At 46.7% G+C, this 25,620-nt stretch overlaps 1 protein-coding gene across 5 annotated transcripts in view; it reads right to left on the reverse strand.

The window, feature by feature from the left end:
* Positions 1-1,470: 1,470 nt before the first annotated feature.
* KCNJ15 (potassium inwardly rectifying channel subfamily J member 15) overlaps positions 1,471-25,620 on the reverse strand; it is a 79,479-nt gene continuing 55,329 nt past the window's right edge. For 2 of the 5 annotated variants that reach the window (XM_040483921.1, XM_040483925.1), the window contains 2 exons: positions 8,738-8,838; positions 1,471-5,940 (listed from right to left, as the gene is read on the reverse strand). In XM_040483921.1, coding sequence (XP_040339855.1) covers positions 4,793-5,920 — 1,128 coding nt within the window. In that variant the 5' untranslated portion in view covers positions 5,921-5,940; positions 8,738-8,838 and the 3' untranslated portion in view covers positions 1,471-4,792. Of the gene's footprint in view, positions 5,941-8,737; positions 8,893-19,672; positions 19,828-25,620 lie in introns of those variants that run through there. The other 3 variants (XM_040483924.1, XM_040483923.1, XM_040483920.1) reach the window with 3 other exon arrangements.

Raw genomic sequence — 25,620 nt, forward strand, 5'->3', positions numbered from 1 at the left:
GGGCAGACAGAGAGGGATGGAGAGAATCCCAGGCGGGCTCTGGGCTGTCAGCACAGAGCTGCATTTGGGGCTTGAACGCAAGTACTTTGAGATCACGACCTGAATGGAAATCAAGAGTCAGATGCTTAAGTGACTGAGCTACCCAGGTGCCCCTGAACACTTAGAGCATCTTAATAAAGTCCATGCAGGATGTAGGACAAAAAAAAAAAAATCATTAAATACAAGACATGTTCTGTAGACACAGCATGCCTAGCATTCCTCACTCTGGTATGATTATTACTACTCAGAGTTCTATGGCATTTACCTATCCATACGATATCTTTGGCTTTTGTACTCCTATATCAATTATGTCCATTGACTTCCACAATCAATTATTGTAATTTAATTAGGAATTAACTATCAACTGCAATTATCAGCTGTTCCTTGGTCTTCTATTTTTTTTTAAAGTTTTATTTATTTATTTTGAGACAGAAAGAGACAGCATGAGTGGGGGAGGGGTAAAGAGCGAGGGAGAGAGAGAGTCCCAAGCAGTCGCCACACCGCCAGCACAGAGCGCGACGTGGGGCTTGAACTCATAAAACCGTGAGATCATGACCTAAGCTGAAACCGAGGGTCAGACGCTTAACTGAGTCCCCTGGGCATCCCAGTCTTCTATTTTTTATATACCAGCAAATGCCAACAGAAAAATAAAAATTCCTGTTCCCAAATTTTGGCCATCTAAATGTTCACAAATTACTAATTTGAATCAATTATTAAAAAAAATTTTTTTAATGTTTATTTTTGAGAGAGAGAAACAGAGACAGAGCGTGAGCAGGGGAGGGGGCAGAGAGAGAGGAGACAGAGAACCTGAAACAGGCTCCAGGCTCCAAGATGTCAGCACGGAGCCATACGCAGGGTTTGAACTCACGAACTGTGAGATCATGACCTGAGCCGAAGTCAGATGCTCAACTGACTGAGCCACCCAGATGCCTCCCGAATCAATTCTTTTTAACCCACAGAATAAGTTGACTTGATAGAGTAGATAGCAAAGATGAAAAACAGCCAGTGAAGCACACATTAAGTGGAAAGCAAACTGAGCTCAGCAGAACTGACAGAGGAGGAAGATGAAGTCAAGTGGCTAACACCTCATTTCCGCCTTCTGTTTCTTCTTCAGTAAGTATTTAGTGGGAAGCTTCAGGAAAGAGTTGGACTTCATTCATCAGTGTCTCTTAAAGGCTAGGAAAATCACTGCCCGCAGGCCCAAGTTGGGGTGGGCAACGGATTCTGATTCAAGATAAACTGAAGTTCACAGAGCGTTAAATGCAAATAATCAAGGAGGAGTGTGAGATGTCAAACTTTAGTCTTTCAAGTGTGTCTTCCAGGAGGAAGAAAATGAAGTGCATCTGGACTGGATCCAGAGTCAAATGCTGCAATTCAAGTGCGCACCACAGAACATGGAAATCGAGACTCGAAATGCTAGCATTTCATTTTAAAAAACACCATCCCAGAAAACTTTGATAAAATAACCTGCATTCAAAATACATGTTTCAAATATTTAACAGGCAAAGAAAAAAGTCTGACAAGAGTGAAAACCAAGACTGTCAACCACACGGTCAAATGTCAACATTTTGACCACAGTGACAAACCCAAGCCTGAGGATGATGACCTGTGACTGAGTTACCAAAGCAAAGACCTAGGGTCTTCTATGTTTTTTGTCTCTCTTTCCTTCTTTCTCCAGATGACATAAGTTCAAAGGATCCAGGCAAGGACAAAAGAATAATACAGGAGAAGTGTCACCTTTTTAATATTTCTTAATTTGCATTTAATGGCATCAAAATCACCATCAATTAAAATAGAAAATTTAATTTAAAGAAAAAGCAAATGAATCATCGTTTAATTTCATCTCAATACCTGATCCCCTTATTCATGGCATTTTTCACTTTTAGCCAGTTATTTTAGATTTCTGGAGTCTCATCTGGTGCTGTGATTTCCCCCTGAATGGGAAAGCAAACCAACGTGTGTCTCTACCCCGTCTCCAAAAGTGGCTTCTGAGGAAGGTCAGTGAGTGAATCTTGGCTCTGCTGTCTGGGACCATTGGCTACCAGGTACCAAGCAAGTACAATATATTTTCTTACTGAAATAAATCAGATTACACTGATTTGCCGCTATTGACTTTGTGGTTTTTTCAAAAGGAACGTGACAGTTTGGAATGGTCTCACCGAGAAGGCCTGATGCATTGGACGTTCCAAAGCGCAGAAGGCTTTTTGGGTCAAAAACGTTGCATTAGCTCGATTTCTTCTCAGTTGGGTGTTGAGCATGAATCTGTTTCAGTCAAAAGACCGTCCAGATATAATCAAATAAGTTTGCCACCTACATCTTTGGTTAGTTTGTTAACACCAGAGTGCTGTGCACCAAGTAATAATAAGTAAGTGTGCTTGGGAAATGCTAAGTTTCAACCAGATATAAGTATAGAACTATTTACAAAATATCGTATTACTATATGATTTATCGACTTGAACCAGTATTGGCTTTGGGGATGCTGCTTCGGGTAGTGCAAAAGATCAGATGACCAAGTCTTCCAGATTTGGATGAAATAGATAAGCCTAATGGACACACAAAAGATTTCTCCATCTCATGCTCCATCAATATGCCAAATACTATGCAAGTATGCAGGATTCCTCATCTTAATCACATTTAAATTGGCACTGATGTAAATACCATGAAGAGAACTTAATAGTGCAATAGAAAACCTGTAAACATGCCCGTGGCATTATTTTCCTGTCGATTACACCACAATATACAATAAAAAAAAACCATAAAATAACTAAAAGGGCTAATGTCTGTATATGCAATTTCGTTAAGAGAATAAAGATCTAAAACAATCTGCCATTAAATTATCAACAGAAAGAGAAAAAACAATTCCTGAATAATAAAAGAAAAGCCTCTTGTACATTGAGATTGTTCTTTAAACCCCCTCTATCACTAACTTTACCCCCGTTATTCTTACATCTGCGTTAAGTGTTCAGCCCCCAGTCAGATGTGTGAGCCACATCTTCTCTTACGTGGAAGGACATTTGAAAATGTGGTAGCCTGAAGATAGGGCCGGATTTGCTGTAATCCGTGTCGTCATTTCCCCGATAACCCGAATCCAGATTGCTTTCCCTTTTTCTTCTGAGCCCCAGTGTCCCCATCTTTATAGAATAAAACATCTATGAGCATATTTGTTGAGGACTGGCTCTCTTCATTGCAAACATCTTTCATTGATCGTTTCCACAATTATGCTTGAAAAGCCAGGATGTGCGTGCATGCGTGCGTGTGTGTGTCCGTGTGTGTACATATATGTGGGCTCGTGTGTATGTCTACACAGTGCCTCCCCACTTACAGTCACATTCTTCTTGAGGGAATACACAAATTGACCCCAGTTTGAATGAAATGAGAATTCACCTGTGGCACATTTAGCTAGTCCCGGCCCCACGTATATTCTTTGCCCCAAAGAAATGTGGTTCCTGGCCCCTAGATTCTGCCAAGAGCAAAATGTTACCCCTGTAAGACTCAGTTGCATGAGATTTATTTAAATGCTGGGGGCATTCTTTACACGTTATAAGATTACCAAAGTTCATGCCCCAAGGAGTCATCTGTATACGAATTCATTATCCTCACCCCTTGTGTTCTTCATGGCCCCATCCAACCCTGTGGACTTCAACATCTGAGCAAGTTTCCGATTGTAATGTGGCTTCATTTTATTTTGTGCTAACTAGAGTCAACAAGCATGTGCTTTAGCATGACAGCCGTTCCTCTCAAGTAATTTTTTCAATCTTGGAATATCAGTGGCACTTCCTTTGCAGATGAGGAAGGAGACGGCTGACAAAAATATTGGCCCATGATAACAAGCTGAAGAAAGAAGGACAGGTCCGGGGGCCAAATGGGTTTGGGACCCATGGGGTCCCGTGGCTTCAGAAAGTTCCCTTGAAAACTTTCAGAGTGGACATTTTTCAGACTTTCGTTTGTATACAAATCACTTGGAGGTCTTGTTAAGGGACAGCCTTTGATTCTCTAAGTCCAGATGGGGCCTGAGAGCCTATGTTGCTAATAAGCTCCCAGATGGTGCTGATGTTGCTGGTGTTGAATAGAACATAGCAGTACATTCCGACCAAAAAATTAATAGCATCAAGTCCATTTGTGTATGTTTTCTCAACTGTTTACCCCTGGTTTGATCAATTTCACTCCTACAATTCAATCCAACGAAGCAAGGCATAAACGGAACTATGATTTTTGTGAGCACAGAGTCCCTTACCCCTTTTTATGTATTATCAGTAGCTTCCATTGTATATATAGCATTTTCTCTCCTTGAAAAGAAGAGGGTGCTTTAAAGCAATGGTATAAAGGAATACCGAACCTCATTTCAACTCTCGGCCATAACGTCTTTGATAATTGTTTTGAATAAATACCTTATATGATGGCTGATATCCTGTATAGAAATGCACTTCCTTTCAATACCAGCATTGCTAACTGTCTGTCCACCCGGCAGGACATTATTTCAATTGCCCTACACCAAGTTTGTGGAAATGTAGCCCCATTTTAGGAAATACGAATTTTGGGAGTTCGCTGCAGACAAAGCATTGGAAAAGGAACTCCTCAAACGTGGCGATGATTGCTTAGGCACTAGATCCAAGGGGCGGGGGGTGATTTTGTATGTGTGTGCAGCTTTTTAGGGTGAATCCACACCTTCACGTTTTCACGGTGACCTCTGCATTCTAAGGGAGCTCGGACGCGGAAAGAGCTCCCAGGGTTCAACCCGGGGCGTTCACTGACATCAGACGTTGCTCTGTTGTAACAAAAGAGTTCTCAGCTCCCTTTCCCTCTGCTCCTCCTGCCTGTACTTCTCCTCAAGTTTCTGCTTCTCAGAATCCGCACAGTAAAAGGTGCAATCTGGGCTCTTTCGGATCTGTTCGAACTGACTGAAATCAGCCACGTACTTTCCGTTCTTGGAGAGAGAAACTACAGGCACAAATTCAAAGCCCCAGTAGATCTCCTCCGGGATATAAGACGTGCGGCTCTGGCAGACCGCGCTGGTGGATTCCACGGTGGCATTGAGGAGGACGACGAGCTCAAACTCCTTTTCCTTCAGGTTTTGGGGCGTGAGGTCTCTCAGGGGGCTCGTCTCATCCAGCACGTGGTAGAATGTCATGGGCAAAATGAGGAAGGGGCTCTCCGAAGAGGAGTCCACGTGGAATTTGACGGTGGCTTGGTTGAGCAGGATCCGCTCCCCCTCCTTGGTGACATGGGTCTGCAGGAGCTTGCCAGAGAGCTGGCATTGGATCAGGAGGCTCTTCCTCATGTTGGCCACCTGGATCACCAAACACAGCTTCCCGTTCTGCTTGGTGATGACCGCGCAGTGGCTGAACTTGATGGTCTCCGCCCGCTTTTTGGGTCTGGCAATCTTGGCCAGGAAGGTGCCTGTGATGAAGATCTCAATCAAGGTTGTGATGACCAGCTGAGCGACCAACAGGAAAATGGCATGAGGGCATTCCTCCGTGATGGAACGGACTCCGTAGCCAATGGTCGTCTGGGATTCCAGGGAAAAGAGAAACGCCCCAGTGAGAGAGTCCACCTTCATGATGCAGGGGGTGTGATTCGAAACGTCCTCGCTCGGTTCTAAGTCCCCATGAATGAACGCGATGGCGTAGTAGATCACTCCAAAAAGGAACCACGTCATCACGAACGTGGCGGCAAACAGGGTGAGCTTGTATCTCCACTTCATGTCGATGACGGTGGTCCACAAGTCTTGAAGGTACAGTAAGTATATGCCATCCACTTTGTCAATTCGCACATTGCTGTGCCCACTCTTGGACATGACTCGGGGCCTGTTGGTCTTGGGTCCACCTCCTGAAGGCTGCCTCACGAGGGGAGCGCTGGACATGCTGAGGTGAACGGCGTCCATTGTCAGGCTCTTGGGGCCACCTAAGGAGATGACGAAGAAAGATGTTCCATTACTGTCACGGGTGGTAGGACACCCAGAAAACAGACACAGGATAATCAGGTGAGATATGTAGGAATATATACGGATGTATATAAGAGAGGAGAATTTGGAAGGCAAGACTAGTCTGCTAGTTCTGGAGGAAGGCAGTAGGGTGGAGTGAGGGGCATGGGATCTGGAGATAAGCAAACCTGGGCTAAATGCTGACTCTCCAATTTATTTGCTGTGTGACCTGGGACAAGCTATGCAGTCTCTCTGGATCTCAGCTCCCTAATCTGTAAAATGGGAACATAACCTACTCCTCAGAGTTTGTGTGATGGTTAAATGAGATAGTGACCAGAAAGTTTGCCAAAACGAAGCCTCACCCTCAAAAACGACGCTGAGCTTCTCGTTGTGAAATGACACACACATGTGTCTACCCCACAGAGTATGACGAATGTTTGTGTATACTCAGCTACCACAGATTTCCAATTCTGGAAAATTTAAAAATAAGTTGACTGAGCATAGGGTCAGTACTGATATAACTAAAACATACCATCTATAAGATAGTGTTGATGCAGCAATGGAGAATATTACTCCATATTTTTAAAACTTGGGTAATATCAATAAACTTTTTAAAAACTTACCCTTTCGTGTGGCATTCTCTGCAACAGAAATTCACTCCCCCCACCCCACCCAGTGAATAATCTATAATCTATCACCTCTCCTACTTCTTTTTTCCTTTTTAATTTTTTTTAACGTTTATTTATTTTTGAGACAGAGAGAGAGACAGAGCATGAACGGGGGAGGGGCAGAGAGAGAGGGAGACACAGAATCGGAAACAGGCTCCAGGCTCTGGGCCATCAGCCCAGAGCCCGACGCGGACCGCGAGATGGTGACCTGAGCTGAAGTCGGACGCCCAACCGACTGAGCCACCCAGGCGCCCCTCACCTCTCCTACTTCTTGATTACATGGGAAAGCATTAAGTTATCAATCAACCAACACCCATCACATAATGAATAATTACACTTTCTTAATAGCTCGGTCGATACGCTGGTTATTCTTGGGAAAATGCTATAAAATCCCACGTTAGATATGACATTTAGGTATGGCCCAAAATTTCTGCATTACTCCTTTAGAACCAACTAGAACCATCATAGGAACCTCTTTTCAAAAATTAAACAAGTAAGCAAGGACAGGCATCCGACGCTGTGGCAGAACAGTCCCACCTAGAAGACACGTCAGGCTCCCGCGCTAAGTCCCAGGGAGCGCTCCCCTCTGCATCAACAGACAGGAACAGACTGGGTGTGAGGCCACACGGCATCTTATACTACCTGCATGGTGACGCGAATAAATCACCCCTACCTTCCTTGAAAAAGATGTGAGGGAGTACGGGAGAACACCACCTGGTCGGCACGGGTTTTTCCCACCTCACTGGTATTTGGAGGATAAAGGAACCCTCCCCCTGTCTAAAAAGGAACTGAATACAGTGGTCTGTGATTCACGCAGGAATCTTTGCTGTTAGAGCAGCACTGTCTCCATAGAAGTTTTGGAAGCAATCTTCTGGGCAAACCCCTTCAAGGAAAGTGAAACCATCCATTAGCAGCTAACACTTGTTGGGGATTCAGTAAGTGGTTGCACTTTTTAATTTTCCTGTTTCATGAAGAGCGTGTCACTTCCAGAGCGGCCCTCGAGATGCTTTTTTTTTTTTTTTCTCCCCCCTTGGGAAGGAAAGCTACTTTTTCATTTTCACTGCAGAGAAGGGCCCTAAGCTATTCAGAATGTCTTGTTCTTGTTGCAGCCTCTTCCTCGTATTTGGAGATCGATTTAGAAGGAAAACACAGGATGAGCTTCGACTTTATCAGCCCCTCAGCGGCATTTCTCAGTCAACTAAGAGGAAAGTGGCCCCAACGAAAGTTTGGAAACAAAACGCCATGCTGCCATGCCGGAAGGCATAGCTAGCCACGCTCAAAACATGAGCACCAGTAAGACAAATGCAGCTTTGGGGCGCCTGGGTGGCGCAGTCGGTTAAGCGTCCGACTTCAGCCAGGTCACGATCTCGCGGTCCGTGAGTTCGAGCCCCGTGTCAGGCTCTGGGCTGATGGCTCAGAGCCTGGAGCCTGTTTCCGATTCTGTGTCTCCCTCTCTCTCTGCCCCTCCCCCTTTCATGCTCTGTCTCTCTGTGTCCCAAAAATAAATAAACGTTGAAAAAAAAATTTTTTAAAAAGACAAATGCAGCTTATGTGCACGTAGACACATGCACCCCGTGCGCTTTCAAAAGAGAGAGAGAGAGAGAGAGAGAGAGAGAGAGAGAGACTGCCAGGGGAAAGTGCATGCCATTCCACCCACTGGAATAAAAACAGAGGCTTAAGTTTTCAAGAGTGAGTGACACCCGAGTGTCCTGCGGGCATGAGCGGCGCTCCAAGCTCAAGCTCAGCTGTCTGCCAGATTCTGGAGAAGTTGGCCCTGTGTACGTGAAGGCAGTGCCATGAAGCTTCTGTTTTAACCTCTCTTTAAAAGGGGCAACGGGCCAGGCTTGGGATGAGCTGGATCTTTTCCCTCTTTCTGCGGAAAGCTCTCTTTTGCTGCATTGCTGCCCATCTAGTGTTGGAGGTGACGACACCAAGAGCTATCCGAGATCGGTGGTCTTAAAAGGGGGAACGCGACTGACGGCCTCTGGGGGAGGGGGGGGGTCTTGGGTTCAGCCCCTCTGTGGGAAAGAGCAGCCGGGGGGGCCGCACTCACGGGGTAAAAGCGTTTTCCCTCCCTCTCAACACCCCGTGCCCCCAGACTGTTTACTACCTGGTCACTCCCTCAGCAGGTCAGAAGGCGTCTTCTTCGAGGCAGGTGGAAGGTGCTGGCTCCCCTTTGCCCACCTGGCTACCAGGGGATGCTGCTTCTGCCTGAAAGAGAGAGGGACGCGTGGCGTTCACAGGTGTTTACAAAGAGACTGACCCGGTGAGACTGACCCTTAACCATACCCCCCCTCCCCCCCCCCCCGCCCCAGGGCTAGGGCCCTAGCGTTCACCTTCCAATCCCTGGTATCCTGGCAAGGTGCCCAGAGTAGACCAGAGGCCGAAGGAGTGGTTTAAGAATTAAACCGAAGGCCCAACCACAGCCCTTCCTACAGAATTCCCACCCTGTGGAGGGAGCTCAATAGTAAAACACCCTGGAAAGAGGGGGTTAACTCACCCCCACTGAGGCCCACTCTCAACTGACCAGCAAACAGGGAGGCAGGAAGGGGAAGCGCAGAGGAAGTAAACACCGAGCACTGGAAGGGAAGAGTCTAGAATATTTTTACCGCCTGTGGAAATGCATTATTACTGTTGAGTCACAGAACATCAGAGCTGAAAAGATTGTCAAGCCCAAGTCGTCTGACACACATTTTTCAAACGAGGAGGCCGACCCGGGAGGTCAGAGCGACGGGTCTTCATCACACAGCTGGCTCACGGTGGAGAAAGAACAAAGTCCAAAGCCTTTAAAAACTAGACCGGAGCCCTTGTCCACACACCACAGGTGCCCCTTCAACCTCCAAAGTGTAACGTAACCTGTGCGCACTTCGAAAGGCTCTTTTGCATCCTTCTCTTCTGGATCGCTTCTTCCGAAGGTAGCTGTCTGCAGACCTCCCCACCTTTCTGTCCGTCTTACACGCAGGGACACCCATATGCCTCCCACTTCCTCTCTGGGCCGCCGGGTACTGTGAACAGTTACCAGACGTACCCTGTCCTCATGTCAGTGGCCCTCGTTACCGACCCGTACGGCCCTTTGCACGCTCGATTCTCGCTGTGTGTTTGCGGGGCTCGGCAAACGCCCTCTTCATCGCTGCCCCTATTGTCACCCGTAACCATCATCTGTGAAGATCCTGCGTCTCCTCCTTTGCACCCATCCATCTGACCCGTATGCTTCACCATTCACGTTTCATCATGCGCGCCCAACTGACAGCATTGTGTTCTGCAGCAGACGTCGTCCTCGAAACTGACTTCGGGGTCCATACACACACTCATTCCACATAATTTTATGTCACGGACTTAGGTATTTTTCCCCTAGTGGTCCTGCAATCTACCTGGCTTCACTTCTGACGCGTTAAGAAACAACAGCGGTTTCCAAAAGCTAAGGATGGAAAGAGTGATACAAGATATGCTCCCCTAACGTCCCCTCTTCTCATCCCACAAACAGGCAATATTCCATACAAACCATTAGAGTCTTCTTTAGTCTCTGGAAATTGTATATATTTCTCCGGTTTTCATTGTCTTGTTCCGACATGTGGGCTGGGAATGGAATCTTAGCAGGGTGATATCTTTATAAAGTGTAGTCCTTGAAACTACTGAATGGAGAGGTCAACATCCCTCTCTACTTCAAGCCAATAACACACACACGGAATGAAGTCATTTATTGCTTATGGTGTGTAGCGTTTGTTTTCTGGAGATAAAGGAAAGAAAAATATATTTTTGAGACAGAACTAGCCAGCGGGCACATTGAAAAAGGTATTTAGTGATATGACGAACTACACTTCCAGTCTTGAAGACGAAACAGTGAGAATGGAGAAAACTAAAGGGAGTTCCCATCACCTCCTCAGAGAGGAGAAAGTGCCAGCAGAGAAAGAGGGTCTTATAAGAATGGGTGATCAGGGGCGCCTGGGTGGCTCGGTCGGTTAAGCGTCCGACTTCGGCTCAGGTCATGATCTCACGGTCCGTGGGTTTGAGCCCTGCGTCGGGCTCTGGGCTGACGGCTCAGAGCCCGGAACCTGTTTCGGATTCTGTGTCTCCCTCTCTCTCTGCCCCTCCCCTGTTCATGCTCTGTCTCTCTCTGTCTCAAAAATAAATAAATGTTAAAAAAAATTAAAAAAAAAAAAAAAGAATGGGTGATCAAAGAGATCAGCCACAGTGAGCTGGAACACTCTGTCCTATCAGAGAGAAGTCAGTCTATAAATGACCAGAAAGCCACCGACCAAGTAGAAGAAATAGGTATGCATGTAATAAGCACGAAGAGAGTCCGAATAGAGTTAGAAGTGGTCCAACGTGGGAAAGATCCAGATGAATAATAACAAGGGCAATAATAAAATTAAGTTGCAGATAAGTTATAGACATCATCATCAACATGGATAACAGTACGGAGCCATGTGCCAGCCATCGTTCTCAGTGTTTTCCACGCGTGTACTTAACCGTCACACCAAGCCCACGAGGCAGGTGCCGTCATCAGTCCCACGAGGAGGAAACTGAGGCACAAAGAGGTTGAGCGACTCACCCAAGTTCCCAACAGCTGGCATGAGGCAGTAGGGCCCCTGTGAAGCTCCCGTGCCTGCCCTCTCTGCCACCTTGACGAAAGTGCTCCAGCTTTAGCTGCGTCAGAATCACCTGGAGGGGTCAGAGTTTCCGGTTTCAGTAGCTTTGGGATGGAGCCCGAGCATCTGCGCATCCAACAATCTCCCAGGTGACGCTGCTGTTCCAGGAGCGCACAGTTGAAAACGACCACACTGCGATATGCGGGTGGAATGAGAGCAACGGCTTTTCCCTCCTTGATGAAGACCCTTATCCCCTCACTCTCCCTGAACGTTCTAAAATAACACTTGCACACAGGCACGGAGAACATCAGGCTGTTAGTTTCCAGAGATGTCCAGTCTCCACCGTGCTCGTAGATAAGTGCCGTCCACCTCGTGGGCCGGTGATCAGTACTGATTTTTTAAAGCATGAAGGAATGATTTTCCCCCTCCTAGGTAGCCCACCACTGATTCCTTCTAAAAACGTAGCACTCCGTTGAGTCCAACTTTGAGAATTTTCAATTTGTCCGTCCTGATACTTCATTCTGTGTTCCCTGGTGGGCAGAAAAAGAGCTGATTTTCAGCCACAGAAAAGCAGCTGATAACAAAACAGGGAGGCAGCAGGGATCCCTCAACCACAACTCAAGTGATGTCGCATACCTTCAAGGGGAATGGGCCCCAAATCAAACCATAACTTCGGATTTCCAGACGAAAACTGCGATTTGAGGGGACCTGACCTTGAGTTCTATCAAGACAGGTTCCTGTTTATAGGAAAAGTTGCTTTGAAAGCTTTCTTGGATATCAAATATTTCCAACAAAACATTTCTTGGATGATCTGTCTCCTCACTACGAATCCAAAATACCTGGATTAAATTTCACTTTAAGGAACCACGGTTTTAACTAGTAAGTAGAAAAAGACATGCTCGACAAGAATGTGCTTGGGGTTCACTGAACTCAAAAGGTTTAAAAATAATTGAAAATAAAATCAGTGAGGCTTGGCTATCCTCTCTTTGGATCCTGTGACCGCGGCCACTCAAATTCATGTGCCGGGACCTTTGGTTTTGGCCTCATGCCGTATTCTTCCCAGCTCTCCAAAGCAGCCTGGGACTCGCCGTTCTCAAGTCCATCCGTGTCAGCTGAGGACACACATGGCTTCTCCCAGGTGGTCTCAGCAATAATGTCTCGGACATGTCTGCCGAGAAAGAAGAAGGTGGACAAAGTGGACTCTCAGCAGATCGCAACGGGTGGCTCTTTGGTTCTTATCTGCCGGGGAAATGACTCTTCATTCTGCAAGCCCATTTTTCCCCTCAGGCCCTTGAGAACCGAGCACGATTAGGAAGAATGATTGGTCTTTCTCCTCCATAAGAATCTGAAGTATCTGAAGGGCAGTGGCTGTTGAGACTATGGGAAATTTGCACCGAGTTTCCTCTGTCTCGATCTATATTTTGAGGATAAGAACTTGGATCCTAATTGACAAAGCTGTGGTTGACTGCTGGTTGTTGTAGCTGATTGTGGCTTCCAGTTATGTGCTGTCCCTTTTGGCTGGGTCCGTCGAGAACGAATCTTTCCCTGGGTCTGTCCCTGGGAGTAGGAAATGGAGACTCCGTTTCCATCCTTTTGTGTCAGATGCGGTCATGTGACTGCACTAGCCAATGGAGTGTGAGCCTCAGTGACTCCTGCCCGAACAGAGGCAGCCGGCGGACTCCTGGCAGGGTCTCTGGTGGGCCTCGGATGGGGCAGCTCCTTCTTCTGGAGAATCGGAGAAGGGAGACACCAGTGGCTGCGCTACAGCTACAGCTGAGCCCAGGCTAACTTGCAACAAGGGTGAGAAAAAAAACTCTTGTAGCCTAAGCCACGGGATTCTTGGAACTGATTGTTACTGAAGCAAAGTCTAGTGAAAGCCTGACCGCAGGGACGCAGCTACTGTAAGTTTTTGTGTCTTAGTATGACAGGAGGCGACAGGATTCAGTAGGCCGAGAGGGAAAGACTAGGACCTGAGGTCCCCGGGGGAAAAACACCTGTTTTGGAACAATGCTGGGAGTGTCTGACCACAGCGAGCCCCCTCAGGAGTAAGGTTCCTCTTAAGAATGGAACTCCCCCTCAGGTTTCCCTCAGGAATTTGACCAAAGACCTGAGTATGGCCATAGACCACCCCTCGTACAACGAGAGCCAATCAGGAATGGACACCCCAGCACCTAGAGCTATCAGGCCAATGAGGGAAGGAATCTGAGAAGGAACCAAGGGGAAGAACGGGGGGAGGGCTGACCAGAGCCTTACAAAACAAGGACCCTGGCCTCTAGCCCTCACACACTTTCGAACGTCGCCTCTCTGTAAAGAGAGCTTTCCTACTATTCTCCTTTCTGATCTTACATTCGAATAAACTTTTGCCCGCTGCTCATTCTGTGGCCGCCTCTTTGTTCTTCAAAGCCGCGTGAGGCTTTGAATAATCTGTGATGAGAGACACACGTTATCATTACAGACAGCTTTCACTTGGGAAAGGGACTACTTAAAAGGAACCAGGAACCTTCCAAAGCAATGGCAGACAGTACCGTACGCAATCCTTCCCTTCCTCTTGTGAAGAAAGTATTTTCTTGATTTTCTAAAGGAGGAAACGAAGCTTAGTTGAAGTAATTGACACGTGTTCACAGAGTTCATTCACGGCGGACCTCGTTGGCAAACTAGACCTGTCTCCGGAGCTATGTTCCCACGTGGCCACTGTGGCCCTCGGTCATCAAATTCAACTCACGAAGAGCATCTCTACTCATGATGAACATTCATGGAGCATAATGGAAGTTCCTGCTCACTACATGTGAGCATCCATTACAGAATACATAGCTATGGTTGATTTATTGCTGATACCCTGTCAGACCGTATAGAGGTGTCACATATTAATTTGAATTCTGTCATTGATTCTGAAAGAGGGACTGCTATTATTTGAGGGTTCCAGGTTAGGAAACTGGGATACAGCACGTGGTTTGCTTGAGCCTGTGCCCCAAGCCTCTCGTCTCTACGCCATGACGTCTCTAGCTCCTGTGGGCCTCAGATCACCCAGAGGTCTGGAAACATGGCTGCGTCCCACCCCAAGCTCCTGATTCAACGGGTCTAGAGTGGAACCTGAGAATCTGCATTTCTAATAAGTTGCCAGGTGATGCTGGCCCCACTCCTCTTGAGACTACGCTTTGAGAGCGCAACCTACACTATGCACAGCCTAATGAATTGCATAAAATATGTAGGAAATTCCCAAGCACATAAATTGGGTTGTCTCAAACGTTCGCTGCTTTCAAACAAAGGAATGGGCCCTTTGGTGTAAGAACGAAGAGAAAGTTAGTGGGGTTAAATATACAATTATGGTAGCTGCCCAGTAGAGTTTTCAATCACCAGGAGAAGGGTCCCAGGGGACGGAAGTTCAGGTACGTTGTCTTGGGGGAGGGGTGGGAATGAGAATCTGGGGGGAAGGGGAAGCAACTGATTGAAAGTTTCCCCAAAGTCTCCTCCCCGAATGGTGGGTGTCATTGTGTTCGTGGGCCAAGAACGTCGTGGGCCTAAGGAGGGAACCTAGACTCTATGGTTGAAGAGTTGGAGCTGAAAGTTCTTAGCAGTCCTTTGTTAAGCCTTCCCCCAAGCGTGTGGTGCAGGCGTGCCACAAATAAAGGGATTTGTGCTCAGATAACGAGGGGGAAGTTTTGCCTACCAAACAGCCAAACAGCTCACAATCTCTGCCCACTGGAGACGGACCCCTCATGTTTGTGTGTTACAGGGTCTGAGAAGTCCTGCTGAGCTATGCCCGGCATTTCTAGCACAGTCCGAGGAGTGCGGACTCAGTTTAAACCCTACACTTTGTATCTGGGGGAAAACAGGACGGAAGCAAGCAAGGCTTTGTGCCTGTCCAGCCATCTTACAGGCAGGTGTCTGCGTTGCCATGAGATCTCTTGCGATGCGCTGTTCACCTCAATGGACACTGAAGACTGGTACTGTAGAAGAGGGTGAATCCGCACCCCCCCCCAAAAGCTGCAGCATCAGTATCACTTGGAAGTTCATTTGAAATATCAATTAAGCGACGAATGGATAAAGAAATTGTGGTTCATATACACAATGGAATACTACTTGGCAACGAGAAAGAATGAAATCCGGCCATTTGCAGCAACGCGGGATGGAACCGGAGGGTGTTATGCTAAGTGAAATCAGTCAGGCCGGGAAAAACAGATACCATATGTTTTCACTCTTATGTGGATCCTGAGAAACTTAACAGAGAACCATGGGGGAAGGGAAGAGGGGGGAAAAGTTATAAACAGAGAGGGAGGGAAGCAAACCTTAAGAGACTTAAATACTGAGAACAAACTAAGGGTTGTTGGGGGTGGGGGAGAGGGGAAAGTGGGGGATGGGCATCGAGGAGGGCACCTATTGGGATGAGCACTGGGTGTTGTATGGAAACCAATCTGACAATAAATTATATTTAATAAAAAAATAAAAAATAAATGAAATGCCAATTAAATTTCACACTTCAGCTGCTGAATCACAATCTCTCAGGCGCTGCCCCCAAAACCTGGGTCTTAAGAAGAATCCAACTTCCCAAAGGATTATATGGCCAGAGCTTGTCAGCAATGGCTTGGTGGGTTGACGAGGTCTTTCTTGTGCCCTATTATCCATTGGAAAAGCAACAAGTACTCCTTCAAAGACAAATCCTGCATTTTGCATTGCATGTGAGTGTCTAATGATCCAGTTTGCCGCTGTGGTCAAATACTTAGCCTTTTCCCTATGTTTCCATTCCATTATTATTGTTTCAAATTCCATAAGTACTAAAAAAAAATCCTTTTCCATCTCTAAATGTGGTTTGCATAGTTATACACTTTACCCCTCAATGCAGATTCTTTTTTTAATTTTTTTTCATTCCATAGAACATCAACCTTTCTCTGTTCGGCAAAAACAAGTTTAAACAGACACAGGGTTCAACAGGAGACTCATTTTCCATTTTCCATGGCAAAGAATGTGAGCACTGGAATAAGGCAGAGGTATCATTTGCAGAATATTTTTGCAAAGACAGTTTAATTTCCAGCCCTTTATTTGTGAAAGAGCTGGCTAACCTAAATAAAACATTATACATCTGTCTGTTGTTACAAGTGACCAACTTAGCTGAACGTTATTACTTAATAACAGCTAACTTTCCTATAGAGTAAGAGAGTGCAGCAGCTAAAAAGCAAATGGAAATTTCCTTTGGTTTACCACCGTTCGTCTCTCCGTGCTCCGACATGTGAAGAACTTGGGTAATAGGCATACGCTCCCCTCTAATCACAGCATGGCTTGGATGTGCATTGTTGTGGAATGACTGGCAAAACAGGAAAATTTATGTCTGGGGGAGAAAAAAACAACCAACCAAGACGAATTGTATTGCGTTAGCCTCCCTAACGCACTGCCCCCGGTTTTCTCTTTGGGGAAGAGATTTCTTTAACTCGTGGATTCTCACTATTCTTGTCTGGATGAGCTCAAACGTAACACAGAGAAGGCGGCTCAACAGGGTCCCATTCAGATTTTAGCCAAAGAGAATAGAATGCAGAGCGTTTGGGTTTGTCTGACCGTAACCTGGAACACATTAGAATGAACGCGTCTGCTTTTGCAGACCGTACTCGTAGAGAAACAAATCTTTTATTTGGTGTATTCTGTTTAATAAAACTCAAGCTGAGCATGGCTGGAGCATTAAAAGTGGAAGGAAAAAAAAAATGGGAAGCCAGCCAGGACGGTTCGTTTTCCGTAACCTTCATCTCAGCACTGTTCGCAGAGCGCCTCGTTGTTGTTACAATGCATCATTACGTAGTTTGCAAAATTTCACGTTGATTTGCCCCTTAACGAGTCTCTCACTCCCTCAGACTCTGGATCCACCACCTTTAACCCCTCCCATTTTCCTTGCCTCACACATATAATATTTTTACTATAATAAAGGCATAGAGATATAAAAGAGCGTATCACGTTATAAATCTACATACCGATTTCAGGCTGCCTTGTTTTTCTGGCTGCACGCTGACTACTTTTTCTTCTGTTTAGAATTAATTTGGAATTGTTGGTCTCTATCAATTGATGATTAATGGCCTCGGGGGTGATTCACCTGGACACAAGAGCAGAATTCTTCTCCTTGTTGTTTTCCACGCACACCATTATCATAATTGGAATCTCGTCCCAGACAAAGGAAAGTAGGGCTTTTGCTTGATTTGGAACCTAGTTACTTAACAATGGGATCAGTGTCAAAAGATTTTGAGATTCAGTCTCACTGTCGGCTTAAACTTTGACCACGTTTCTCTGATAGAGAAACTGGATATCACAGGATCTCAGGGGAACACAGTTTATACCCAAATTCTTGGACTGTGGTCAAATGACTTGAAGGGATGGTCATATTTCTGAGCTGTCTGCCTGTTGCAAAGTTGAAAACATAGGAGTTTATGGTGACTGAGTGATAATAAGAAAATCTCAAACTTCAAAATCCCTTTCCATCCAATCAAAGTCTGAGACCCTTGGCAGTTAACTAATCTCCATCAGTAAACAGTGTAAGAAGACACTTTCTAACCATCTATAGTTAATTAGCTGGAGGACTATCAGCCCAATTTGGGTGATTTTAGGGGTTGCCAGGTAGAATAGGAGATTCCCGGTCAAAAATGAATTTCAGGCAGACCACCAATGATTTTCTACTATAACTATGTCCCATGCAATATTTGATATATACTTACACTAAAATTATTTGTTGTTTATCTGAAATCCATAAATATGTACTATATAGATATAGTACAAAGGAGACCTATATATTTTTTTTAAATTAATGTTTATTTTTGAGAGAGAGAGAGAGAGAGACAGAGCACGAGCCGGGGAGGGGCAGAGAGAGAAAGACACAGAATCCGAAGCAGGCTCCAGGCTCCGAGCTGCCAACACAGAGCCTGACACGGTGCTTGAACTCACAGACCGTGAGATCATGATCAGAGCTGAAGTCAGATACTCAACCGACTGAGCCACCCAGGTGCCCCAAGAGACCTATATTTTTATTTTCTGAATCTGGCATCTCTAGGGAAGGACAAATGTACGCTCGTGGGTAGCTCAGAAGGTCAAAAAATGTAAAGACAAGTTTACTGCACAGACGACATTCTTAGAAGAGCAGCCAGTACTGGGAACCCTGCTGACTAATGTGACCATTGTAGGATGACAGAGAGTGGGGTCATTTCATGCCTGGTTCACCAGAAAGTATCAGAAAGTCTAGCTAGCCGGTCTCAGTTTTCATCTTTCAGCTCGGGGGTCCTTAACCACTTCTGCATTAGGATCCTGGTGGTCAAACTGCCTTCCCAGAATGGGTTTACGCAGATGAAAATGAAAGAAATATGATTACAGGGGCGCCTGGGTGGCTCGGTCAGTTAAACGCCTGACTCTTGCTTTCGGCTCAGGTCATGATCTCACATTTCGTCAACTTGAGCCTCATGTCGGGCTTGACTCTGACAGCACAGAGCCTGCTTGGGATTCTCTCTCTCTTTCTCTCTCTCTTTCTGCCCCTCCCAAGCTTGTTCCCTCTGTCACTCTCAAAAAAGAAATAAATAACCATTAAGAAAAAAAAGAAATATGATTACAAATGACACCGGTGACAGTAAAAGGCACTCATTAAAGCATTTACAAAAACAAAATTGGGCTTCTTTTTCAAGCATTAATTAATAAGCGCTAATGTTTTGAAAGTGCAGTGAGCAGAAATGGCATTTTGAGTCTTGGAAACAACTGTACGTAAAGCGGAAATCCTACGATTCCCCCTGTGACCGAATCCCAGTTGGGGGTAGAAGGGTTGCAAAAAAAGTATACATTTTGCTTACAGGTGATTGAGGGTGAACCGTCCCTCCCCCGCCCCAGCCTAGGCCATGGACACTCTACCCCTAGCCTCCCCAGACTCCATGGACCTGGGTTTAAACCCTGCTGTGCATGAGGCTCCACGTGCTGGTCCTGTCGCAGAAATGAAGCCAATGTATTAAACCCTCCCCGACTGATTTCCCCAGGGACGCCCCTGACCCTTGTTACGGGATTTGCCTCTTCTAGAAGAGCAGCTGGGATTCCGAACAACCAGGAGCACAGTCCGTTCCTTGTCCGGCGGGACGTCACCGCACGGCCCGGGGTTGGCAGCGACCGGAACGATTCGTGTGACGGTCCCCGTGGGGAGACACCCCCTCACCCCTTACTAGGAAGCCACCCTACGGTATCTTCTGACGAGGAAACAAAGGGGCAAATGACAGCTCAGAAACACACAGGAGCCCCTGTCTTCAGAGCCTGACACATTGCATTTCCCAGAATTGTGAAGCTGGATTTTTACAGTAAATCTACTATTCGGGCACATGCAACTTTATGTTACCATGATTTCATCATAACCCTTGCCAGGAAGAAAGAAAGCTTACTCATCCACAGAGTAGCTGTTCTGACAACACTCCTCTTTATAAATCCTCCCTACGGCCCCCAGGATAAGTCTTGTTCACCTTTGCAAAACTAAAGACTCCAGCTTCACCTTTCTTCCCTTCAGGATGTGGCCTGGGTGCATCGTGGCCTCTTGCCCCGAGTTCAGTGCCCTCGGGGCTCCTGTCTCCCGCCTGCCACTCCTTCCTGAAGGTTCTCATTCTCCCCTTCTCAGGTTAATTTCCACCTGTTCTTTAAAAGTCAGGTTGAACATTACCTCCTCTGGGCTTAAAAAAAAAAAAAAAAGCCTTTCTTCATAAACAGCATAAAGGTTAAGAGTACAGGGTCCTGCTTCTGTTAATAGTAGCTGTGTGACTTGCGACAGCTTACTTAACCCCTCTGGGCTCAGTTTCTCATGTGCGGAATGGGGACACTGAAAATTCTTACACATGATGGGGCCGTGTGAGGTGGTAGTACATAAAGCACCATAGCGTGCTGCCTGCTCACACTAATTATTATATAAGAGCTATTATCATTAGGTGCTTGCAATAAACAAAATGTACGGAATATGACGTACCAAAAGGAAATTCTGGTTCACACAGACGACGGCGGAGGGTTCCTACTTTGATTATAGCAAGTTCTTGGCAATGAATAAAAAACCATTGTTCCCCCCCCCCCAAACAGCAACCTTTATAGACATACACTTCAAAAACATTTTAAAGGTGGAAAGTCGGAAGGTATTTCATTACTCGTTCCTTCATCTGAACGCCAAGAGATCACTGAGCACCTGTTATGTGCTAGGCTCGGCACCGGGTGCCGGAGATCCAGCAGGGAATCAGAGACCAGCATGGTTCTTGCTTCCAGGCAGTTGATGATAGAGCAGGGAAGGGAGGGATTAGATAAACCAGGAGAGGAAGGTTTAAAGGTATTTGTGGGAAGCCTTAGGGAGAAATTCAGGAACGGATGGGAGAATCGAACCCGGGCTGTGTCATACATCCTAGTCTGGGGTCCCGGGAAGGCTTCCCTGGCGTTAAGGTGGAGACATAAAGACTGAGGAGCACTCGGCAGGTAGGTAGGTGGGCTTGGAGTGAGAGGAGCGTTCTGGCCAGAGGGACACACGGTGTCTGCAAAGGCCCCGGGTGGCACGGAGCTTGCACCTTCCAGGGAGTAGGGGACTGGAGCAGAGTCAGGCAGGAGCTCGGGGCAGAGCCACACCTCGCAGGACTTGGGGGCTCCCTGAGGACATCGCCTTCATCCCAGGGGGATGAGAAGCATCTCAGGGTTTCAGTCAAGGAAGAGAGGACCACTCCGGCTTTTAAAGTCACCGTGTTTGCCGCAACATGCAGAATCAGTTGGAAGAGGCTAGCATAGATGCTGGAAGGCTGGAAAGCTGGTGCTTTCGGTAATCCAAGCTATAAATACCGGTGCGTGGACAAGGACAGCGTCAGCCAACTGAGAGGAGCGGGGGGCTCTGAGTTACCTCTTCCAGACAGGGTCAATAGGCACTTGTAACAGGTGGGGGGCAGGGAGCAGGTGAGGTCTCCAAAATGACTCCTGACCTCTGGGCATGAAGATAAGGGGGATGGGATGGGGGGGTGGTGTTAAAATGAACATACTCATTCAGAGGAGGCTGGATCTTCCACCGGAATTTAAAGATCATTCATAGATTCTCAGACACCTGTGCTGTTCAAACACTTGGATGGTATATGTGTGTGGAGCTCACCCCTGGTGACCCAGCCCCTGCAGGGGTGAGGTCTGGGCGAGCGCTCCGGGGTATGGGCAGGACAGACCTAAGCAGAGGTAAGACCTGGGGTCTGGGCTGGTGTTCACAAGAGAGGGCTGGGCAGGAGGGATGCCTTTAATATTTCATCCTGCAAATGGAATTTGAAACGTATAAGTGGATGAGATTCTCCCGGACACGGAGTGTGGGAGAAGCAGTCCCCGTCTGAGCCTTGGGCAGCCCTGGGGACTGGCAGAGTTGGAGGCATTGGCAAATGAGACCTAGAAGCCACTGGTCCAAGAAAAGTCATCACAGATTTTTAGAGACATGTCAACAGCCCATCTTGTCGCCCACGCAGAGATGAACGGCTTCATAGACGGCTTCAGACAGGTCACTCGCCGTGGCTTTTTCTGGTGGAAACTGACAAAGTTACACCCAAAGTTTAAAATCTTTATTTAGGGGCGCCTGGGTGGCTCAGTCGGTTAAGCCTCCGACTTTGGCTCAGGTCATGACCTCACGGCTTGTGCGTTCGAGCCCCTCGTCGGGCTCTGTACTGACGGCTCAGAGCCGGGAGCCCGCTTCGGATTCTGTGTCTCCCTCTCTCTCTGCCCCTCTCCTGCTCGTGCTCTGTCTCTCACTCCTTCCAAAATAAATAAACATTAAATTTGTTTTTTAAACTCTTTATTTCTACTCTTTGACCCAGTGACTTTATGTCTAAGAAGGTGCGAATTGGGATTAGGTCCAAGAATATCTTCTGCATTAGTCACAGTATTGAAACATTCAGATCGAGCCGCATCACCAAAAAGAAAGAAACGATTTTACGTGTATAAAATATGTATAGGCTAAAACAGTGTGCAGTCTTTAAAAACTATGGCAAAACACTAAACGTGTCCCGTTGAAAACAGGAAGCTGATAAAGCTGGACATACAGTGTGTTTGCTCCGTGTCTCCCTCGCTAGGTAAGATTAAAATGGAAATGCAGCTAACGTGTTAATAGCAGGTATCTCTTCAAAGGAGAACAAAATTAGGAGCGTTTGTCAACCAGACTTTCCATTTTATGGAGTTAATCTGAAAATTCAATTTCCCTAGTACAGACCATTCCCAAACATTCCAGGTTTTACTGTAAATGAGAAGTGCTCACTGCGCCCTACCGAGAAACTTTCCACACGCTGTGGTGGCCAAACCATACGAAATAATTTACTTTCAGAGACGTTTAGACTGTACCACCCCGAGGACCCAGTGTTCAGCAAGTGTCCAGGCTTATTATTTCACATCAGCTCCGGGCCTCATTTAATCGACTGGGTGGGAAGAGTTTGCATTCCACCCAACAGGTTTCCTGCCCCACGCCTTTGTTCGGGCGGGTCCCTTTACCCCGAATTCCTTTCCTGTGCCCTATGTCTGGCAAACTCCTATTCATCCCTCAAAGCCCAGCTCGAACGCCACCTCCTTCAGCTTCCAGGGAGAGTTCCCCTTGTTCCTTTCTGCTGCCTTTTGTAAGTCGTTCACACCTCACAGTAACACTTACGTGTGGCTGTACTGTTGTGTTTGGGACCCCTCTTTCTCCTTAAACCAGGCTCGGCGAGGGGGTGTTGCATTTAACTTTTTTTTTTTATTTGATGTTTATTTATATTTTGAGAGCGAGACAGAGAGACAGAGAGACAGAGCATGAGCGGGGAAGGGGCAGAGAGAGAGGGAGACACAGAATCAGAATCAGGCTCCGGGCTGTGAGCCATCAGCACAGAGCCCGATGCGGGGCTCGAACTCAAGAACCGTGAGATCGTGATCTGAGCCGAGATCGGACGCTCAACCGACTGAGCCACCTAGGCACTCCATGGGTGTTTCATTTAACTTTTAACCCCAAGGCCAACACAAGGACTGCCACATGGCAGGGACGTAATGTTGGAGGAAGAGTGGGGTGCCCGAAGATATCAGGGAAGTGAACTCCCAGCTGTCCAGACTTAGTATCTGCTGAAGCTCATGTAAAGATATGCCGTCTGATGTTCTGGGTCAGAGGGGAGGCCAGTCCAAGGCCTGGCATGTCAGAGAGAAGAGGGTACAAATATGCCAGTGACCTTGAATCACTGAACTACCAGTGAAGATTTAGACTTGAGTCATAGCTCAAAGGATAGCCTACAAGATCCTGCCTTAAAGAGAAAATGGGTCTTAGGTTTCTCACGCTGATAAAATTGACAAGCATGAGGGCATAAATATATTCAGTTGAGCCTAACCAATTTCTTTCTATGTGTTTCCTGTTCTGCACACTGGCCATCAGAGGTTGAAGGTTAAGACACCTTTGAGTGCTAGCTCTCTGTTTGAGTTCTCAGAGCAGGAGTCTCTGACGTTTTGTGCCTCAGGAATCCAAGAGCAAGGACAGAATTGAAGTATTCAAACTGAGTTTGTACTTTATTGTTTTCAACGTTTGTTTATGTGTTGTGCATTTTAAAAAATGTGCATAATATATTAGTACATACTTGTATATGTGTATTAGTACATATATGTACAAAAGTGTATGTGTTGTGCCTGTAAGTCCAAAGTGTTCGTGTATGTGTGTGTGTGTGTGTGTGTGTGTGTGTGTGTATGTGTGTATGCAGTGGGGGTGGGGGACTGTACATTTTTGAATCGAGTGCTTTATTATTATTTTTTCCTGTTTATTTATTCTTGAGAGAGAGACACAGAGAGACAGAGAGAGAGGTAGACAGAGGACCCAAAGTGGGTTCTGTGCTGACAGCAAAGAGCCCGATGCGGGGCTTGAACTCAGAAAGCAGGAGATCATGAGCTAAACCGAAGTTGGATGCTCAGAACCTCAAGACTGAGCCCCTCAGGCACCCAGAATCCGATGCTGTGGACGAGTGCTTATTAAACCTTCATGTGCAGACAGATGTCCTGAGGATCCTGTTAAAATGCAGATTCTGATTCAGAAGCTGTGTGCTGAGGTCTGAGAACGTGCATTTCCACCAGGCTCCCGGTGACGAGGCCGGCCATGAGCTTTGGTTTGCAATCAGCATTTTGCAACCCGAGTTCCTCATCGGAACTACACAACACAGAACACAGAGCAATCTGAAACGGTTTCAGTGACCCTTTTCTCTCCCATGGTGGCTGTCACCAGCTGATTTCGCTCGCAGAACTCTATGGAGAAGGAAGCCTTACCTCTGGGAGAAAGTTCAAGGTCACTAGCTGACTTCTTTTTTTTTTAAACCCTGCTTATAAATCACCGCACAGCATCACACGTCAGTCCCGTGTTTAATAATTCTTTTCCAATGTTGGTTCTCCTTTACGAGAAGCAGAGCTAGAAACCAACGTTTTGACCACTCCTGATCATCCAGGCTCCCGTGTTAAGCAGAAGAAAGCTCAGTCGGAAGTTTCTGACTAGGAAGGGCTACCTCCGTGCACCCTCACCCTGATGGGAGGCTGGTGTTGAAAGTCAGTGGGTTGCAAACGTTCTTGGTCCAAAGGAAGAGGAGAAAAGAACCCACCCACATCTGTAGCGCTCAGTGAAGATTTGTGAGTGAAAACACACGTGCACAGACGCACACGATATTGACACAACGATTCTCTTAATTCACAGAGTCTACCCGGCCATTCACGTTCGCGGGAGTTTTCAAATATCTGTGTCTTCTTGGCTGCGGGGCTGGTATCCAAGTATTTCCATTCCCTGCGGAAAAGTGACTGTGTGATTGAATTGGAACAGTGCTTCCTCCGAATCTAGGCCCACGTCCCACACAAACACAATGCAACCCACAGGATTCAGACTCCGTGCCTGCGATCACGTGTTCAGGATTAGCGAGGACAGTGGCGTGGACGAAGGAGAAGTCCTAAAGGGCCATTCCATTGGCCGTTTGACATGAGTTGGCCCCCAAATGACATCTGGTTGGCCAATTCTTATTGTTCTATCTTGGATCTGTCTTCAGCCCTGATTTCAGTCAAGAGATCCCGGTTTCAGAGGGTGGAATTGGGAGCCAGACCCTGGCTGCAAACGTTGGGCAATGCCCTTTTGTCTTTCCTGCATGCCATCTCTTGTTTATGTTTGATCGTAGGTAAATAAACCTCATGGAACAAGAAAGGCCAAATTACTGTCTTCGGGTGGTGAGGACAAAAGGTTCAGCTGAGAAGAATGTCTTGCATCACACAGCCTCGAGGGCCCCCGGTTTACATCAATATCCCTTGAAGCTGCCCCTCCCCTTCTGAGCCCCACTGCCTTGGCTTAGAGGCACATACTTTCTTTCTTCGGTGACCCCAGGAGGCTCATAACCAGGTGCCTGTCCCCAGTGGCCATCCGTGTGAGGCCTTCCCCACGGTGCAGCCTTGCCGATCT

This window comes from Herpailurus yagouaroundi, unplaced genomic scaffold (genome assembly GCF_014898765.1).
Source record: "Herpailurus yagouaroundi ecotype Mexico unplaced genomic scaffold, PumYag 162, whole genome shotgun sequence".
Lineage (NCBI taxonomy): Eukaryota > Metazoa > Chordata > Mammalia > Carnivora > Felidae > Herpailurus > Herpailurus yagouaroundi.